Here is a 19,787-nt window from a genome sequence, read left to right as displayed (position 1 = left end):
ATTCTACAGCTTTTTAAAAACAAAAACAAAAACAAAACCCAGGCTTTCTCAGAAAGCTTGTCTTGTCTTGTTGGCCCCAGCCTCTGGATCTTAAAAGTCTTTTTTCTCCTTTGTCATATTACATAGAGAAATGTTTTTTATTCCAGTTAGACTGGAGGCTGTTTCTTAAAAGAGATCAAATTCCTGAGTTGGAGATTTTTAAAGGGCTTTATACCTTCAAAGAACTGCTGTTCCAGCCCTTTACAGAATACTCTCAAGGGGCCATTTCCTGTCCCCAGTCAAGTCCCCCAACTCCCTTCAGTCAGCTGAAGAGAAGCCTGTGCCCTTGCCAGAGGCCCAGAAAGGATCCTGGGCATCCTTGGTAGTGTTCTTTGAGATTTTTTTCCAGCCCCCTGCCAGGTATAGGTCAAATGTTAAGGTTCAAGGCTCTTTCTTGAATTCTATGGCCACAGAAGGCCCTTTTGTGGCTCTGTGGGAAAGGGGTGAATTTATATGGCGAGTAAGCCACATAGCCAACTTGTTCCATCAAGAAATGGAGCTGCCACTACTCCCAATTAGGAGCATAAGACCTAAAACTAATATGCTTGATTTTGGCGATAACAATTATCATTATTTTCTACTTTTAAAAAGCTAGGAAACAATCAAATTTGCAAATGTTTTTTCATAATCTCACTATCTTAAAATGACTTCTCTGTGCACCTTCGGGTATCATTCTTGTGTATAGGCAGTCTCTGCATTCCTAGAAAACTTTTCATTTTGTCTGTTACAATTTGTTTTCTCTGTTCCCATATTCTTGAACTCTTCCAAGAATAGGCAGGGCTGGTGAGCAAGCACACCACTCGGCCAGTGGCTGATGCCATACACCATACCCCTGTTCACAGTAATCCTCCAGCCCAGAGATGCTGCTCCATTGAGCTCAGCAGGCTCCTCAGAAGGACACCTGTAGGGCTAGCAAAGCAACAAGCTGTCTCCTATGACTTCTGTGTTCCCGAGGCTCAGGGGCAGGAGTTCTGAAGAGTGTTGCTTGCTTCCCAACATGGTATGACCAGAGCCAGAGAGATTATAAAGGTGACTGCAATGCCCCAGTGGCTGTAGAAAAGTGGCTGGACTGTAGTTCGTTCTCTAGAGCCCCTTCCAAGTGGCTTTGAGTGTTCTGTCAGGGAAAGGAATGAATAAGCTAGATGGCTTCGTTGAGGATTTGGCTTGTACTGTGTATCACTTAGAAGATAGGTTTAATTGTGCACTAAAGTGGGATTAGACAAGGGAACCATCTACCAGTCCTCCTCAGCAATGATCAGTTAACTTGCTGTCAATCTTGTTTTGTCCACATTTCTACAGCATGCTTGTCACATGTTTTTGTCGATGGTTCATTGTTGTAGTCCTTACAGTCCTGTTACCCACTTTCTTAGGGTCCAAATAAGATAACTTCTACCACAGAGGGACCTGGCATGGATCTAGCCCCAGACAGCTGGCCATTATGGCATTTTCTCTTGCCCATGTCTTATTCCCCACCAAGGTCCCTTAGGGAGTTCCTGAATAATTTGTATCTAGCATCTCCAAGCTGCTATACCTGCAGGCCCCAGGCATCTCATAAATAGCCTTTTCTGGCCTGCTATCACATGCTGGAGGATGGGGGATGGCCTGATTTACCCAGGCCATACTTGGTTTGTATGCAGGAATAGGTAGCTGTGTCCTTTGGCAGAAACTGTCCCAGGTCCCCTTCTTCTACTCCAGAGCCTTAGCAGTCAGACCACCAAGTCTCTTGCCAGAAGTTAGCCCAGAAGAACAGGTAGCTGTGTGAGGTTACCCTTCCCATAACATTATAAGGTTCATCTCCTTTGTCCAGAGCATGGAAAAAGAGAATTGTTCTGCTCTCCTTTATCTTCTGCATGTCTCCTTCTGAGTAGATTCAAACCACAAGAGCTTTTTTCCACTCCCCAGAGGCCATGTGGGACCTCACAGTTCCATAACCCTTATAGCTATGCTTCCATCTGCTCAGGGGAGGGTGCCCACTCTCGGGCCATGTAGGTCTTAGGGTACATGCAAGCATCTGGCCTGGGTTTCCAGGATGCATGGTGTTCAAGACCACTGAGACAGACCAGCAAGATGAGAGTTGGGGTCTTGACCTAACTTCTGCATGAACCTTGGTGCTTCCACCTGCCACTCACCAGAAAGTGACCACAGGAAACAGACTGGAGAACAGAAACTGGTTAGGTTGCCCCAAGTCTTGGATGAGCCTTCTTTCCATGGAGCCTCCCAAAGGGCAAGCCCTCTGCTATTGTGTACTGTAAACTGTGCTCCAGGAGCTGAGGTTTGCTGAGCTTGGGGAAAGTAGCCGAGGAGAAAGGGCCCCCTTCTCACCTTTTGTTCACCTTTGACCTGGCTGAATTTAGCTGCCCTTAACCTCTAGTTTGCTAAAGTCCTTATTGCCTTAATGACCACCTACCAAACAGTCAGAACCAGGAGAGAAGTCCCTCCCATGGCATATTTTGGAAGCCTGCCTGTCCCCTCCATGCTGCTGTGCCTGAAAGGAGACCACATTCCCCCTCCAAAATCCAGGGCCCACCTCTCACTGACAGAGCAGTGTTCCCAGGCTAAGGACAAACCCAGGACTGCTCAGGCTGAGAGATGATGCCCAGTGCCCATGGCGGCCACCACTGACCGTATTCCATCCTTGGTCTCCACTGCTTCAGATCTGGACTCCTCCTTATCCTCCACCTCCCGCCCAGAGACCCTTTGCCCCATCATGCTCAGTGCTGTTCCTAAAGACCATGTAGACTTTTCTGTTCTCTGGAACATTCTACTCACCTTCGGCTGCAGCGCATCCCTTCAGCCTCTCCACCAAGCTCTTTAAGTGAAAGGCAGTGGCTGTCTTCCCTTGGACAATAATGAATGTATCTACTGTAAGTGCAGACCATGTAGAGAAGTGGCTGGGTTCAGAGAAAAAAAAAAAGAGGGTTTTTGTAAAGCCTGTTTATTTTTTTAAGTCAGTTTTGAGCATTTCTATTTTATCACCCTTCACATGGTTTTGGGGAACCCAAATTGTATCAAGGTCTCATGCCAAAACAAGCCAACAGTTGTTTTCTTCACCCTTTTCCTCCATGCACCATGATTTCAAAGATTGTTTTGGTGTCGTTTTAAATGTTTTCTTGTGACATGTACTGACGATCAAAGTCATCTTGACAAAAAAAGATTTATACATGAATCAGAAAGTATTTATTTCAATTTTGTACCTTTCCATTTTAATACATTATAATGTATTGACTCAACTGAGATAATATAAACAGTTCATTTTAATAACACGTGTGTGTGCCTTTTCCTTTTATGCATAGTTGGGGTGGGATAAACACTCCGGGGGTGGAAGAAGTAAGTGTTAACTGGCCTTAGTGTGAGCAGAGGGAGACCTCCCCTGCAACAAAAGCTTCTGGGTTAGGAGCTGGAAGCAGCTGGTGCCTTTGGGAGAGGAAAAGATGCTGAAGCAAGGAAATATGGACGTAAGTGATGACCTCCTGACCCTACTGTGCTCTACCTTGTAATGGCTTCCCATCCGGCCTGCCCACTCTGACCTTTCAAGGGAAGCCCAGAGACACTAAACTGAGAAGTTGGAGAGGAAGACTCCATATTAAAAATAAGGGTAAGGGGATGGGAATTGTGTTTTCTGGACATAAACTTTTTCCTTCTTAATGTTAAAAATCCTACAGATGATTCATTGAAGTAAAATGCCTTTGGACTAACCCAGGGATGTGCAGCAAAAAAAGGCTCTTATGCTTTCTGTTAGGATGCTTTGTTGAATGCATGTGCACGCCCATATTCATATTGATTGACTTTGGAGAACAACCTTAGCTGTTGTTCTTCAGGTGACAACCTCAGGTATTGTTCCTCTGGTGTCTTACTTTTTGTTTGAGGGAGGGTCTGTCACTGACCTAGACTCTCACCAAGTATGTTAATCTAATGGCTAGAAAACTCTAGGGATCTGGCTGTCTCCACATTCCATCTTGCTGTGGATGGGATCACAAGCATGTACAAGTATACCGACCTTTTTAGGTGGATTCTGCGGGTTTGAACTCAGATCCTCAGATTTGCAAGGCAAATACTTTACCCTTGGAGCCATCTCCCAATCCCTAATCTAGCATTTTATTGTGATATCAGGTGAAACACAAAATGGGATATAATCATACTCCATTTTTATGTCTTTTGCTGGAAGGTGGACTGAAGGTGGGTGGAACAAGCAAGGAAGCAGGCCAGTGGGGAGAAGAGATGTGTCTATTGGACTGCATCTGTTTTTAAAGCATGTACAGCAAAAAGTGGTAGTTACAGGAATTATGGACTTAATTCTCTACTTTCCCTTGCATGTCTGAACATAGTTCATTTTCAAACATGGAAGAAAGGGGAAAGCAGATAGTTTGAGAGAAATCCACATCAAAGTCAGGGTGTCTTCCTCTCCTTGGGTTCTCACTTATAGAGTGAGCAAGAGACCCAGAGAAAGGGGCAAAACGAGTGCTTTGATCAGACTCAGCAGTCCAGGACTCTGAGAGTGGTACACAAGTCTCAACAACTGGTCCTATTTCTTGTGGGTACCTATCTTCCCAGGTAGCCACAGCTTTCTATACATATAACCTTTTTTTTAAAGCTTTATTTTTGATTATTTTTAGTTCTGTGGGGATGGTATGTGAAATTGAGTGCAGGTACTTACCTAAGTCAGGAGAGGGCGCTGGGTTCTCTGGAGCTGGAGTTACAGGCAGTTGTGAGCTGCCTGGAATTGAAACTGGGTGTTCTGCAGGAGCAAGGATTGTTCTTAACGACTGAGCCCGCCCTGTCCTCATGTCTTCTATGCTCCCCTTCCCACACACCCTATCTGTCTTTCCCAGGAGGAACACTAAAAGAAGCAGCCTGCCTTTGCTTTTGAATCTCTTACCCATCTTCTGTTTTTCTTTAAAAAAAAAAAAAAAAATGTGACCCTAGTCCAGGGAGCTGACGACTAAACTGTTTTATGGTTCAAGTAATACTTTAGAAACAAATCAGTTCTCAATAATCTAAAATACACATTAGTCCTATGAAGGGGAAAATTTGAAGACATATGTACCAGAAAAATCACAGGGATTCCCTCTGATACACTTTTCTGTAATTCTTCTGCACTGGTGGCAATTTTTGACCCACAGCATTTTCTGCTGTTTAAAGAAGGGCTGGGTTCTAAAAAAAATGTGGGAGGCTTGTGCTGGTGTTCGTTAACTAAAATTCCTCCTCCGAGTGTGGGTGCATTCACCCACCTAAGTATCTGCATCCAAGGAAATAACAGGAGACACTTTCCTCAGTTATTGCTCTTTGGAAAGATGGGTCTGGAATTTAAGATTGTTACTCTGTGCCAATGTGTAATTTTGCCTGTCTTAGTCCATTTGAGCCGTTGTAACAAAATACTTAAAGTGGCTTATAAATAATAGAAAATTATCCTTCAAAGTCCTGGAGGCTGAGTCCAAGGTCGAATGGCTGCCGGATTTGGTTTCTATGAGGTCTGATTCCTGGTTCCCAGAGACTGTCATGTTGCTGCAGTCTCAGAGCATGTGAGAGAAGGGGACATCTGGACTCTCTCTCTCTGAAAAGCACCAATCCCATCCTGAGGCTCCTCATTCATGATCATGCACAACCCCTCCCCTTTTAAAGGCACTGCCTCCTCATGCCGTCTCCTTGGGGTGAAGGTTTCAGCACATGAATTAATATCGTTATAGTGGGTCTGCTCTTCTCTCTGAGGTTCCTTGTCCTTGTCAGTTAAGGTTGTGCTACAATCCCTGCAGCTACCAGGGTCAACTGCTGCCACACACCCCACCCTAGGAGGTTACTGAGCTCTTATCAACCCCCTGGACATTTGTAATGAAGAAGCAAGCATAAGCATATTTTCTGATGACAAGACAAGCAGCAACTGAGCCTCTCCCTTTTCTGTCCTCTCCTCTCCCTTCATCTATCTTTCTTTTTCTGTTTTGAACTGTGACAACTTTACTTTTTACCTCTGATGTTTCAAAAAAAAAAAAAAGTCACCTTGAATCGGAATACCACTCAGCACAGTCTTTCTTCCTGGGAACGGCACACAAAGGCTAGTTATAGGAAAGGATATGGCAACCTCTTGCTCAGTCAGGTTCAGGCTACACATGAATGAGTTCTGAGCCCCATTAGCCAATATCAATAATGAGAGAGGAATGATGATGTAAGGCACAAATGAATTATGGCAACCTGCTCTCTTCCTGGAGAATCAGTCAGGATTTAGCAGCAAGCAGGAGTTTCACTCTTACAGCTACAGAATATTTTTACACGATGCATGCTAAACTCCACACCGACAGTCTCAGGAACTTCTCCAGTTGCCTCTTATTTCTAAAGTGATTAATTTACTAGCTTACTTTTTTTTTTTTAAATCACCAATACTAGTTTCTGCTTTAAGCAAACCTGGGATAGAAACAAGATGCCTACAGTGCCCTAATAAACTTGCTTCAGACTTCAAGGCTGCATGGATTACACTCTTTTCTGTCCTCTCCACACTTGCCCCTCCAATTCTTCTTAAACTGGGGTTAATGGACAATAGAAGTTTATGATGCTTCCCAAAGATGTCTTCAAACAAAGGACAAAGACTTTCAAAGGTAGCTGATGCTGTGATCCAAGAACACTCACTGGGAATGCTACTCATTGGCCAATCCTCCTTGTCCTGTAAAGATCTTAACAGAGAGGAATGAGCAGCCATACATCAAAGCTGGTATCCTCACTGAATGTGAGGACATGCTGTGTGCCTTCCTGCTTTAAAGCCCACCATTTACATGGGCTTGGGCTTGGTGATCCAGATCTGGAACCCTAGCCTAGGGAAAAGAAAAGCTGGAAAGGATTTGGGGCAGAGCCCAGATATCCTAAGTGGGTGATTTGGTCAGACCCACCCTCACTGACACATGGTCACATTTACTGCCTCTTCTTTCTTGTTAATAATTTGTGGTTAAGCACAAGATCCTTCTTGGCTGGCTGCTATCAACCTCCTCATCTTACAGGTAGGTAAAGTGACAGAGTCAAGCCTGATTCTCAGGTCTGTCGACTCCCAGTCCTGACCTCTTCCTCCAACACAGCCATGTTTCTCCAGCACGCTGCATCCTAGAAGGGTTGCACTGACTGCCATGGGGGTCTATATGGAATCTTGTTGGGTCTGATGAAAAGTGGATGTGACCTTCCAAAAAAAGACAAAACGAGGAAGAACCTTTGAGAGGTCAGGGCACTGGCCAGTGCTGAAGGCATGGTTACAACAAAGAAGATTTGAGAAAAGCTAAGGTCTAGATTGGAAGCCGAGACCTTGACAAAGAAAGGGACATTGAAGGGGGAGGCTAGAGGGGAAAGGGGGGGGCAAATAAACAACTTGAGAGTCAGTTAAGGTCACACATCTGGAGACAGGACAGCAAAAAGAGGGAACAGAATGTGACGGGATGCATTCAGCAAATGCCAGACATAGCATACTGAGCGATAGAACTGGGAAAGACCTTTGGGATTTAAGTCTGTCACAGCAAAGACCACGGAAGAGTTAACATTTCTCGACTGTTAAGCACAAAAAAACATGGTATTTCGTTTGACTTTGCCAGCTAGATAGCTTTTTCTGCCTTCTCTCCCTTCCTTCCTCCCTCCTCTCTCAGCATCCCCAAAGGGTAGAGGTTGAGCGTGAGGAACGTAGGTCCCGCTCCACAGTCCCAATACTTTCTCTTCGGCCAACTCTCCAGTTCTTTAAAGGTACCCATGGTTCACAGAACCCCGGACAACTCTAAGGCTGCATGCACAGCCGCTTTCAGAGTTAAACTGCGAACTGCTTGCGTCCCACAAGCTCTGCCCCAGCCTTGGAAAGAATCTGAGCCTCAGTCCCGCAAGGCGGGCCCGCCTCTGGGTTTCACGTGGTCGGTAGCAAGTCGCGCGTGGTGACGTCAGTAGTACGCGCCCCAGTGAAACTTTTGACCCGGCGTGCTCTTCGAGCCGGCTTCTTCCCTATCCGCGCTTCAGGATCCTCATAACTGCTGTCTGTCAGGCCAGAGGCAGCGCTCGACAGACTTGCGACAATGTCGATGCTAGCGGAGCGTGAGTGTCCGCCGAGCTGGACGACCGGGTGATGGGGTGACGGGGGCGTGGTTGTCCGGGCTCAAGTGGGGACAGCAGTGACTGCCGGGCCCGCGAGGGACAGAAAAGCGATGTCCCGCAGACTCGCTTCTTGGTAATAAAGGCTCGGGTCGTGCGCGCACGCGTGCGTTCCGACATTCAGGACACCGGGTCTCAGACTGTTGTTCCTTGCGCTGCCCATCGTGGCCGCCTGGGAGGATTCTTTAACTTCTCCGGGCTCAAAACAGGTGTCCTGAGGTTCCACAAAGACAGGTCCCATAGCATCGCTTCAGGCCTTGAATCCCAACTGGCCAAAATATATTGGACCCAGAGAAGAAAAGCAGGATTACAAATATCAGACAGTGATAAACCCCTGTCTAGAGTGTAGGCTGATGAACGGTTCTAAGCGAAACTGAGAGAGAGAGTAACCGTGTTCAGACTCTGAAGTCCAATAATTCCTTCCCCAGAAGCTACTTTACTTCTAAATGAGACGACGTGTAGCTACAGATTCTTGCCACCAGTTGGCAGTCGTGTGATGATCACAAAGAACTAGCTTTTAACTTTTCCTGGAAGTTGTATAGCTATCAAAGAACATAAACAGATTATTTTCTTTTTTCAAAAGATGTCATTGTGGAATTTTAGAACAAAGCATGTTTTAGTGGAGCACACTGCATATCCTGCCGGCAGCTCAATTGGTTACAGACTGGAAACTGCCCTTTCTAGGTAGATTCCCCCTTCCTGGCAGTTCACCCGGTCTCTACTTCTATGAAAATGAACTACTCTCCTCCTCATCCAGGCTTAAAAATCTTAGTGAGGTGACTGCCTGAATACAGTTTGGAATGTCACTGGTATACAGGGCTGAACAAGTGAACTGACAGCCGTTTCCTTACACAGCACGGCAGTGCATCTTGTGTAAGTATGTAACAAGGATGCATTTCTTAGGGGGAAGGTGGGCTCCTTTACAAACCTTGGTCAGCAACCCTTGACAGGCATTCTCCACACATGGGTCTGACACACACGTGAAGAACACTGATTATTATGACTGTCTTTGCTGTGCTCGTGAGGAAGAAGACAGCGTTGTGATGAGTATACACCAGGTTGTTGAGCTGAGTGGAACAAGGTTTTAGATCACCTTTTCCCCCAAGCATAGCACTGCAAATTTGAGTCCAACTCAGTTTGCTTTGTGGTGGTTTTTTTGATTGACTGTTTTTGTTTCCCTGCCTGCATGCTTATAAAGGGGTTCTTGGTTTTGCTGGGGTATATACAGATAAGGATCCTTATTGATTTTACATGCAACACAGTGAGCTCTTTTGACTAGAGGGTGTGTTATTTTTCAGTTTTGAGGCCATTGATGTTAGTGCCATGGGTAAGCAGCAATGATACTCAACCTCCAGATTTCTTACTTGGCCACATTTTTAGAGTTTGTATTCTTGTTCTGTTGACCTAGTGGGTCATAGTTTTTCCTCAAATTTGTGATAGTGAAGCCACACGTGATGGTTCATGCCTGTGATCCCCACCAAGTGGTGGAGGATTGTCACCAATTCAAGGCCACCCAAGGCTACAGAGCTAGACTGTCTCAGATAAACAAACAATAAAACTGCAGGGATAAACTTGAGTTGTTAGGGGTCGGTTATTTATATTCATTTCAGAGAAAGCTTTCCGTGACACCTGGGCACTTCCCTTGTATCAGCTATTCACTCCTTTCCTCCTTTACTTCTCTCCTTTCTGATTCCTTCATGTATCCATGCATTTTTATCAATTGCCACTATGGACAGAGTGCTTTTTATCTTCCTCCTTGGAGTGAAGTGTAGGGATGAAGGATTGAATATAACACGTAAGGGATGTGGAGTAATAGAACTCAGGAAAGATGGGTATAAATACCACAGTACAGTGGGGTATGAAGTACCACAGATGGTTCTGGAGATTAAGTGAATCCATTATGGTGTTAAATAAGAAGAGATGTATCATCTGTTAATCATGATGTACAATTGATTCTCTCTAAGATCATGACTTGTGTATTGTGAATTAAGAATATAAGTTGATCTGGGCATGGTGGTACACACCCATAATGCCAGTACTTGGGAGATAGAGGCAGTAGGATCAGAAGTTGAAGGTCATCCTTAGCTACTACGTAGCAAATTTCTTTTTAATTAAATTTAAAAAAAAAATCTGTATTTCATGTGCATTGGTGGTTTGCCTGTATGAGTGTCAGATCATCTGAAACTGGAGTTGCAGACAGTTTTGAGCTGCCATATGGATCCTGGGAATTGAACCCTGGTCCTCTGGAATAACATCCAGTGCTCTTAACTGCTAAGCCGTCTTTGCAGCCTGCTACATAGCAAATTTTGGGTTAACTTGGGCGCTACATGTGTCTCCATATTACCAGTGCCTTAAATAGTAAGTGTTGAAATTTGTAGGACTTTGGTTTGTATAAAAGGTTTAGGCTTTACCTGGGGACATTAGGCAGGTTTTGTTCTCCTAGACTCAGGTCTGTCTGTCTGTCTTTCTTTCTTTCTTTCTTTCTTTCTTTCTTTCTTTCTTTCTTTTTTTTTAACTTTTTATTGATTCTTTGTGAGTTTCACATCCTGTACCCCAGTCCCACTCCACTCCTTGTCCCCTCATATCCACCCTTTGCCCATATAACCTCCCCCCACAAAATAAAACACACACACACACCCCAAAAGTAAAGTATAGAAAACATCTCATCACTGAAGCTGTATTGTGTCACAGTGTGTTCCCAGTGTATCCTGTTGTCCACACATTTTCACTTGCAAATGTTCATTGCAATGAGTCAGTAGTCTGGTTCGAGATCTCTGGCTTCTGTGACACCATCAGTATTGGATCCTCATCGGGACTCCTGGTTATCCTGCTGCTGCCCTGTGTCATGGAGATCCTACAGGTTTGAATTAGCAGGTCTGGTCCTTTCATGTGTCCCAACTATTCACAGATGATACAGATTTTGGGGTGGGCCAGGGTGGTAGCTGAGCTGGTCAGCCCCCTAGCTTTCATTTATCCACACCTCCAGGGCAGACAAGCTCTTCAGCACTGCTCCAGCTAGCCCATCCAATGTGGCCATCAGCAGGAGGCAGAGACAGCTTTCCTGCTCTCAAGCTTGAGGCCTGGCTCACTTACCCCACCCCCAGAGCCAGATCCACTGTGCTGCCCAGTCAAGGTGTGGGGACCCTTTCTCCCAAGTGCTACAGCCTATGAGGGGGTAGGACAGCTCTCCCTCTCACACACCCTCAGGGCTGGCTCACCCATGCCTTTGCCATCAGGGACAGCTCCACCATGTTGCCTAGGTGAGAAGCAGGGCCTGCTCTCCGGTTTGAGTTTTCTTATCAAAAGGTAAGAATACTTCCCTTCATTGAGATACTGTGGAAGCATTCGCCCTATACGATGCACCAGTGAGTGTTGTGGTGACCACACCTGCTGCTGTGAAGGTGTTCAGCAGAGACCACACCTGCTGCTGTGAAGGTGTTCAGCAGAGACGATACCTGCTGCTGTGAAGGTGTTCAGCAGAGACCACACCTGCTGCTGTGAAGGTGTTCAGCAGAGACCACACCTGCTGCTGTGAAGGTGTTCAGCAGAGACCACACCTGCTGCTGTGAAGGTGTTCAGCAGAGACCACACCTGCTGCTGTGAAGGTGTTCAGCAGAGACCACACCTGCTGCTGTGAAGGTGTTCAGCAGAGGCTCTGGTTGCTGCCAGGGACTGGATAGGGAAGGTGCAAATAGTGCTCTATTAAGTATTTTGCTTTGTCTCTTAGAGGGAATAGTTTACTTTAAATTTAACAAGGCCAGTTTTTTTTTTTTTTCATTTTTTTTATTTTATATTTTATTTACATTTCAGATGCCATTCCTTTTCCCCATTTCCCCTCCCTAGAAAACCCCTATCCCATGTCCCCTTTTCCTTTTTGCTTTTATACAGTTTTTTTAAGTGTTAGTCAAAGGCTTTATATGTTTGGTAATGCTCAATCAGAAGTGTAACCCAATACCCAACCTAGATATATAAACTGTCTTTGACTGGTGACACATGGACATTTGCCTCCATGCCCCCCCTCTTTCTCTCTCTCTCTCTCTCTCTCTCTCTCTCTCTCTCTCTCTCTCTCTCTCTCTCTCTCTCTCATCACCTTGCTTCTCCTCTCCTTCATCTTCTCCTCTCCTTACTCCATCTCTTCCTCTCGGTATTCCTTCCCCCTTAGCTCCTCCTACATATCACCCTTCCTGTTAAAATAACACTTTTCTCTCAAAATACAATTAGAGCATAATTATTCCTATTTGTACCAGTGAGGTACAAGATAATCCTATTACCAGTCCATCATTTTGTTGACTAACCAGAACCTCTGTCGTCTCTCCTAACTAAAACACTTAGTTTTGAACCTGGCTTTTTTCTTGGCTTAGAATAAATGTCAGCTGAAAACCTTCCACTCAGATCTTTTCTCTCAAAGTAAATAGCCAGGATTGGCTATGAGACTATAGGTTTTCCACCCCGTCAGAAATCTAGAATGACTGAGTTAACTGAAATTATGGGAAGCACAAAGCATAGCTTCTAAAACTTAGCCAATTTATAGCGACCACTGAATACCTGGACAGCCCCTATACTACAGAACATTGGAGCATCAAATCTTCAGCCTTCTGGCCCAGAATCATCTGATAGACTTTAGTGATGCAGAATTATTAAGGGCACAAGGCCAGTTTTTAAGTCAGGAATTTATAGTTACTGAGAATACCAGGGAAAAGGTTCTATTAGCCCCTTGGACACTAAATGTGTCGTGTTGTATGAAGCATTTGCTTGATTTGCATGTGCTCCTCCAGGTGAAGACAGGGTACTGATGAGATACCTTTTTATTTGTAGGTCGGCGGAAGCAGAAATGGGCTGTGGATCCCAGAAACACTGCGTGGAGTAATGATGATTCCAAGTTTGGCCAGAAGATGCTTGAGAAGATGGGGTGGTCTAAAGGAAAGGTATTGTATCAAAACTCTAAAGTGTCCACACCATGTCAGGAGATTAGGAATCAGAAAACATCCATCTTAGAATTTGGGAGAACTTTGTGCTTTAGATCAGGTTTGGTTTTTTTTGTTGTTTGTTTTGGTTTGGTTTTTTGTTTTTTGTTTTTGTTTTGTTTTTTTGATCAATTTAATTGATTTTGAAGAAATAAATTGTGACCAGGTGGTAAATTAGACTCAAACATAAATACCAGGTCCTCTGGTTTATCAATCCAACTGTTGTAATTAGTATCTTTCTTAGATATCTTTTAAATCATTACATGTGGATTCATATCAGAGTTTTTTGTTTCCAAGAGTGATACTTAATTTTCCTTTGTAGTAGACACATGCTTTCTTGAGTTTCTTATATTCTGCTTACTCCTAACTGCAGTGGGGCTTCTACTGTGAAACTGTACATCCTGCTTCTGTCAGGGTTGCAGGGCTCTTGTGTTTGAATCCAGTGGGCATATGGTATCCTTAAGTCACCTCACCCCTCAGCAGTGCTGCTTTGTTGAACTCTGCTGTGGTAGCCTTACCCCTTTATCTTGCCTTGTTCTTTATGTCATTAACCACCTCTAACTCACAACCATCTTTGTCTATACCAGTGGTTTTCAGCTCCTTTGGGGTCAGATGACCACTTTCAGAGGGGTCACCTAAGACCATTGGAAAGCACAGATATTTACATTATGATTTATAACAGTAGCAAAGTTACAGTTATGAAAGAGCAATGAAAATAATCTTATGGTTGGGGTCACCACAGCATGAGGGCTGCATTAAAGGGTGGCTGTGAAGCCACTTTTTTGCATGCTCTGCTCAGGTGAGCTCACGTGTTACCAGGCATTGGATTATACCTCCTGGTTGTGATACACCAGTGGCCATGTCAAGATTAGTTTTTATTATAAGCCTCTTATGCCCTCAGGTCTTCTCCTATCCAAGCTTTCCTGATTTTCAAAAGTGGTTCTTATCCCTGCATTCAAGCAATGCTGTCTCCATTTCCCTTCTTTCCTCCTCCATCTATTTCAGCATACAAGAAGCAAGAGGGCCTTTCAAACTAGACTTTAGATCATGTTGCTCCCTTGTTGAACATTGTTTCCAAGGATCAAAATCTCCATCCCTACTCTGCCAAGGTTCTGTGAGGTTCTTTCTCAGTTGCAGTCTCTGCACTTGCTCTTGGTATGTCTACAACCTTAGGTATAAGCAAAGTGAGGCCAGGAACCTTGAGTACTCTGCCTTCTTTCTTGATGTCATGGTGCGGAGTAAGTACCAGCTTTGCTCCCGTGAGTGTCTGCTACTTGCTGTAGCAGTGGCCTGCACCAGAACATGTATAAGATGTGTGTTCTGTGTAGTGTCTGTATGGGCTCTGTATTGGTTCTTGAGTTCAAGAATCAGCATTGACAATTAAGAATGTATCCATGGTGCTGCAGACATTATCTTCCAGAACCCTCTGGACCAGTGGTTCTCATTCGCAACCTTGCTGACGCTGCAACCCTTTAATACAGTTCTTCATGTTGTGGTGATCCCAACCATAAAATTATTTTCGTTGCTAATTCATAACTGTAATTTTGCTACTGTTATGAATTTTTGTATGAATATCTGAGATGCAATATATCTGATATGTGACCCTGTGAAAGGATTTCGGGTCACTACCCAGAGGTTGAGAACTGCTACCTAAGGGTGTGTTCTTTTTGAATAGATCGTGAAGAAAAAGACAATTTCTCTTTATAGCTGATAGAGTTATATTTAATCTCTTTCTGTTTAATCTCCACAGGGTTTGGGGGCTCAGGAGCAAGGAGCCACAGAACATATTAAAGTTAAAGTTAAAAATAACCACCTGGGACTTGGAGCTACAAACAATAATGAAGTGAGCAATTTCTGAGTGTCTTTTGCACAGTCGATTTGCGTCAACATAAACACTGGGATTCATGCAATAGGATGGTTTTTAGTCCAGAGTGTGATTCCTGCTTTGGCTGAAGAAAGACACAAGAGCATATGGCTTAGCTGGTCCTCATCCCGTGCAGTGCATCCACCACCTTGCCTCGTCCTCCTGGATCCTTTACTTAGTCAGTGGCCTCAAGAGATACTCCTATTTTATAGCTGAACTTTGTAAAAAGTGTTTTCAAAGGAATGTTCATTTCAGGATGAGATCAATTTTTGTCTTTATCCGAATCCTAATATTAGTGTGTTTTGTTAACGTGGGTGGCTTTGAGAGTGGGGAGTGATGTAAGAATGCTGTTCTGTTTCTGACTGCTGGTGCTCCACAGTTGGTTCTGTTCTCTTGAACACAGACTGCACCGACACCACGGCTGCCATAGTCAAGCTCAGCACCACCTACCCCTTCCCATTCAGAGCCACACCGGGAGCTTCCTTCCTGAGCTCTTGTAGCTAACAGAACCCAGTTAAAAACTGGGAGAATTACTTTATGTAAACTGAATTGCTCCAGTAATTTGGTATCTCTGCCTAGAACAGCTAAGGTTCTCTGGAATAACAGCTAAAATCTTAGCCACTAAACAAAGAGTTTTTATAATGTTGACTGTGAATGCTGTTTTAAGAAACACAAAGCATGCTGTACGTACCTTCTTAGGAGAAGCATGTATTCTGTTAATCTGTGTGCACACCTTAACTTTTCAGCTGTATGATAGTCCTGGCTGTCCTGAAACTCACTCTGTAGATTAGGCTCACAGCTTTGTAGGTTAGGTCACGAACTCACAGATAGCTGCCTGCCTCTGCCTCCCAAGTGCTGGAATAAAAGGCATGTGCCACCACACCCCACTTAAACTTTCTTAATAAGAAATGCTTGTGGATAGTGCATGGGGCAAATTCCTGCTCAGAAACCCTGCTGCCAACTGGTTCTCATTGTTTGGAGGTCATTATTAGTGAACACCTTACAGTTGAATCTCAGTGCTTTAGAGACTTAGGGTCTCCTTCCAGAGAGTTCTGTGAAATTGCTGCAGATGAAGTGGTTAGAATTCAGCAGAATAAGCTGGGCAGTGGTGGCACGCTCCTTTAATCCCAACACTTGGAAGGCAGAGGCAGGCAGATTTCTGAGTTCGAGGCCAGCCTGGTCTACGGAGTTAATTTCAGGACAGCCAGGACTACACAGAGAAACCCTGTCTCAAAAAACCAAAAAAAAAAAAAAAAAAAAAAAAAAAAAAAAAAGAGAGAAAAAAAGAATTCAGACTAGTCCAGGTTCTGTTGAACAGAGGAGGACTCTGCTCTCACCGCTCCTGTTTTTTACAGTCATAGTGTGTGCCTGCCTCCCACCTCCAGGGTTTAGTTTATTTTAATGGGAGTGGGTGTTTTACCTGTGTATATGTGTTGGTACCACATACTTACTTCTGGATGCCAGAAGAGGGTGTCGGATCACCTGGGACTGGAATTACAGGCAGATGTGAGCTGCCATGTTGGGGTTGGGGACACAACAGAAATTGAACCTGTGTCCTCTAAATGAGCAGCCAGTGCACTTATCTGCTGAGTCATTTAACCAGCTCCCAATAGTCTTTCTGTGTGAGAAAACATGAATTTTATATTGCTCTAGTGTAATACTCTAAATGTTGCCCATTGCTTTGTGTTTGCTCTGACTTAACTGTTGATGAGTTATCCACATTTGAGATACAGGTTTGAGCTTCGGAGTAGCTACCTCTTAATATGTATATATATTTTGTTGCCTGTGAACCAAACCTGGGACTTTACACGTGCAAACCCAGGACTCTGCAACTGAGCTTTGCCCTAGATGTCCCCCCTTTGCTTAAATCTTCTTTCAAGTTTATACTATTTTATGAATCCAGTTAAACTGATTAAATAATATTTTAATGAAGCATGTACAATTTCATATTAACTTCCAGATTTCTGTCACATATCTGTGTCAGCATTATAGCAAGTTTCAGGCTTGCCTCTCATACTTTCTGGTGCTTCCAGGACAACTGGATTGCTCACCAGGATGACTTCAACCAGCTTTTGGCAGCACTCAACACTTGCCATGGCCCGGAGACAGCAGGTAAGGACACTACTACTGCTGCTCCTCCTAACAGAGTCACACGCTTGCTGTGGGCCTTTCAGACTTGCTAATGGACCTGACACTTGGTTCTTTATATTTTAATGGCACTGTCACTGAATGAGCTTTTGCTCACTGATCCATCTTGCTTGTCCTAGCAACATTTTGAATTGTCACAGCTGTGGACATGTTACTCTTATTCGGTAGTGCCAGGACCATGACTAAGTGTTCTGCAGCAAAAACAGCTGTGGCTCACAGCAAAGAATGCTTACTTTCTTGGAGGAAACAGCAGGACATACTAAGAAGGGGCACGTGGATGCTTCTAGATACTGATAGTGCTGGTGGTCTGACCCTGGAAGTAGTGTATGAAGGGGTTCACGTTATAATTCTTCAACTGTACAGGTTTTAAATATATCTATATTCTATGCACATGTTGTGACAAAAAGAATTGTGAACATTTCTTGAGTCTTTCTGGTGTAAAGTAAAATACACCATATGAAATTAATGCTATGTAAAGACTAAAATGAAAGTTAGCTAAACCTTTGGCCATCAGAAATTCCACCTTGATGAGCATCTGGTGACATCAGAGTGTCATGACTAGGGCATCACTTGGGCATGAGATGCCTTTGTCACTAGTGTCCTCATGGACCTTTGAACCTGGGACCCTTTTCTCATAGTTGTCCACATCCCTGTTCTTAATCAGGGCAAACCATCCTGTACTGGGTTTGGCCTTGTTACTGCCGCTGAGTGCTTAGTGCCCCCAAGAATGCTCAGAATTGTTAGGCCACAAAAGTGTAAGAACTGATCTGCTCTAAGATCCCACAAAGAAGGGAAACCTGGGATGGGCTGTGCAGATAGAGAAGAGGTGGCTTGTTTTTCAGATTTTCAGGAGTTATCTAGAAAGTTCCATTTTCCTCAGTCTGATGGTGTCATAATCACTGTTTTCTAAGTGAGAGGTGCCGTTTCAGTTGTTGAGACCCTGGCTCACTCAGGACAGGCCTCCCTTGTCCCTCACTAATGTCCAAGACTGGCAGGGGACCTGCAACAGCCCCTCCCAGAGTGTTTAAACAAAGGCAGGCAGTAGGTGTTCTGAAGGACCCAGGGAACTGAGCTGTCTGTCAGGAAGGCTGTGATTGACTTCACAAATGATAGTTGGCCTTCTTCATCCTCCTCCAGGGTTAATCTCCATGGCCTTCATTTTCCTTGGTGCCCAAACCTGGTAGGTAGTATTTTAAGTGATGTCAAAGCTGCATGCAGCTACCAACTTCTAGATATTTCCTGTCTAGGCCACTAGAGGGGGCCAGTAGCCCTGCTGTTGGGATTATGCATTTAGAGACGCTTGTCTGTGGCTCCACTGCCACCCAGAAGTGGAAGGTGCTTTCAGAAGATTCCTTTTAGGGAAAAACTTGTTCCCAGGACAGACCTGGAGAGCTTGTTTTCCTGCTGTGCTATCATTTTTGAGTGCAGTATCTTCATCCATGTGAATTTTTTTTTTTACCATAGTCATACATTGTTTGTATTCCATGGTAGATGACATAGCAACCTAGCATTCTTTTCTGTTGTTAAGATCCTTAGTAAATTCAAACTGTTTGTTTTCTAGCTAAGCAGACCTTTTGTGTTGTTCCTGTGTAGAAAACAAGAGTCAGAATATTCTTTTAAATTTCATTTTAAAAAGTTACCTTTTTCACATACTTGGGTATGGTAGTGTGTTTACAGTCTCAGCACTTGGGAGAAAGAGGCAGGAGGATCAGTTCAGTGTTAGCCTCATGTAACTTGTCAGTACGTGGTCAGCCCATGTTACACAAACAGAAAGGGCGGGGGCTACCAATAAAGTACCTGTCCACAATCGTGAGAACATGAGTTCAGATCCCCAGCAGCCATGCCAAAAAAAGACTAGTATGTGACTATAACCCCAGGACTGGGAAGAAGAGATAAGAGGATTTCTGGAGTTCATTGGCCAACCTTCCAGTTTCAATGAAAAACCCTGTCTCAAAATAAGAATGTGTAGCAAGATGGAAAAAGACGCCTAACATCATGCTCTGGCCTCTACAAGCATGTGTATGCTTTCACACACACACATGCAGACATCAACATGAGCAGGTCTATAACCTTACACACACACGCATGCATACATACATGGGAAGAGCTATCTGTCTTGCTTAAGCGTAGCTTGACAGGTTCACATTAGCATTTCAAGGGCACTTTCTCCTGTCCTAGGAACTGCATATTAACTTTCTGATATTTTGCCATTCATTATTTTAAAAAATAATGGGAAAGTGGTTATAAGAAATTGTTAAATGCAAAGGTATGGTTTGAAGCAGCATTCTCAAAAATTTTTGCTCAGCTATCCCCAAAAAGAATTTTGAAAGTGTGCCCTAACACTTATAGCAATCCTAGATGCCGTTGGTGAATGACAGAGACCATCAAATTTGATGTTCACTGTCATCTGTTTAAAGTATACATACTTATGCAATTGTCAGAAAGGCTCTATTTCATAATTCCTTACTCTGAAATAATATTTCCATCTCATGTACACCATTGTATCTTATGTTAATATATGTTTATTCTTAATTTTTTTTAATATTTGTATTTTGAATTAGGTCTAGCCTTGTGTCTTAATAAGATGAAAGGCTGGTTTTGATGAAAAGATAGGGGTTTGTTACCCATAGCTGGGTTCCCTATTGATCCCAGAGAGCCGCCTCTCCTAAGGT

The 19,787-nt window shown here is 43.9% G+C and overlaps 1 protein-coding gene across 2 annotated transcripts in view; it reads left to right on the top strand.

Annotated features, from left to right (window-relative positions):
- Positions 1–7,919: 7,919 nt before the first annotated feature.
- Positions 7,920–19,787, top strand: part of Pinx1 (PIN2 (TERF1) interacting telomerase inhibitor 1) — a 62,281-nt gene continuing 50,413 nt past the window's right edge. The window contains exons 1-5 of one of the 2 annotated variants that reach the window (XM_076930857.1): positions 7,934–8,082; positions 8,897–9,012; positions 12,955–13,064; positions 14,854–14,946; positions 17,001–17,079. In XM_076930857.1, the coding sequence (XP_076786972.1) occupies positions 13,032–13,064; positions 14,854–14,946; positions 17,001–17,079 (205 nt within the window). In that variant the 5' untranslated portion in view covers positions 7,934–8,082; positions 8,897–9,012; positions 12,955–13,031. Of the gene's footprint in view, positions 8,083–8,896; positions 9,013–12,954; positions 13,065–14,853; positions 14,947–17,000; positions 17,080–19,787 lie in introns of both variants that reach the window. The other variant, XM_034498203.2, reaches the window with a different exon arrangement.

This window comes from Arvicanthis niloticus, chromosome 3 (assembly GCF_011762505.2).
Source record: "Arvicanthis niloticus isolate mArvNil1 chromosome 3, mArvNil1.pat.X, whole genome shotgun sequence".
NCBI classification, from domain to species: domain Eukaryota; kingdom Metazoa; phylum Chordata; class Mammalia; order Rodentia; family Muridae; genus Arvicanthis; species Arvicanthis niloticus.
The sequence above is the reverse complement of the archived record's forward strand: the minus strand, read 5'-3'. Positions and strand labels throughout refer to the sequence as shown.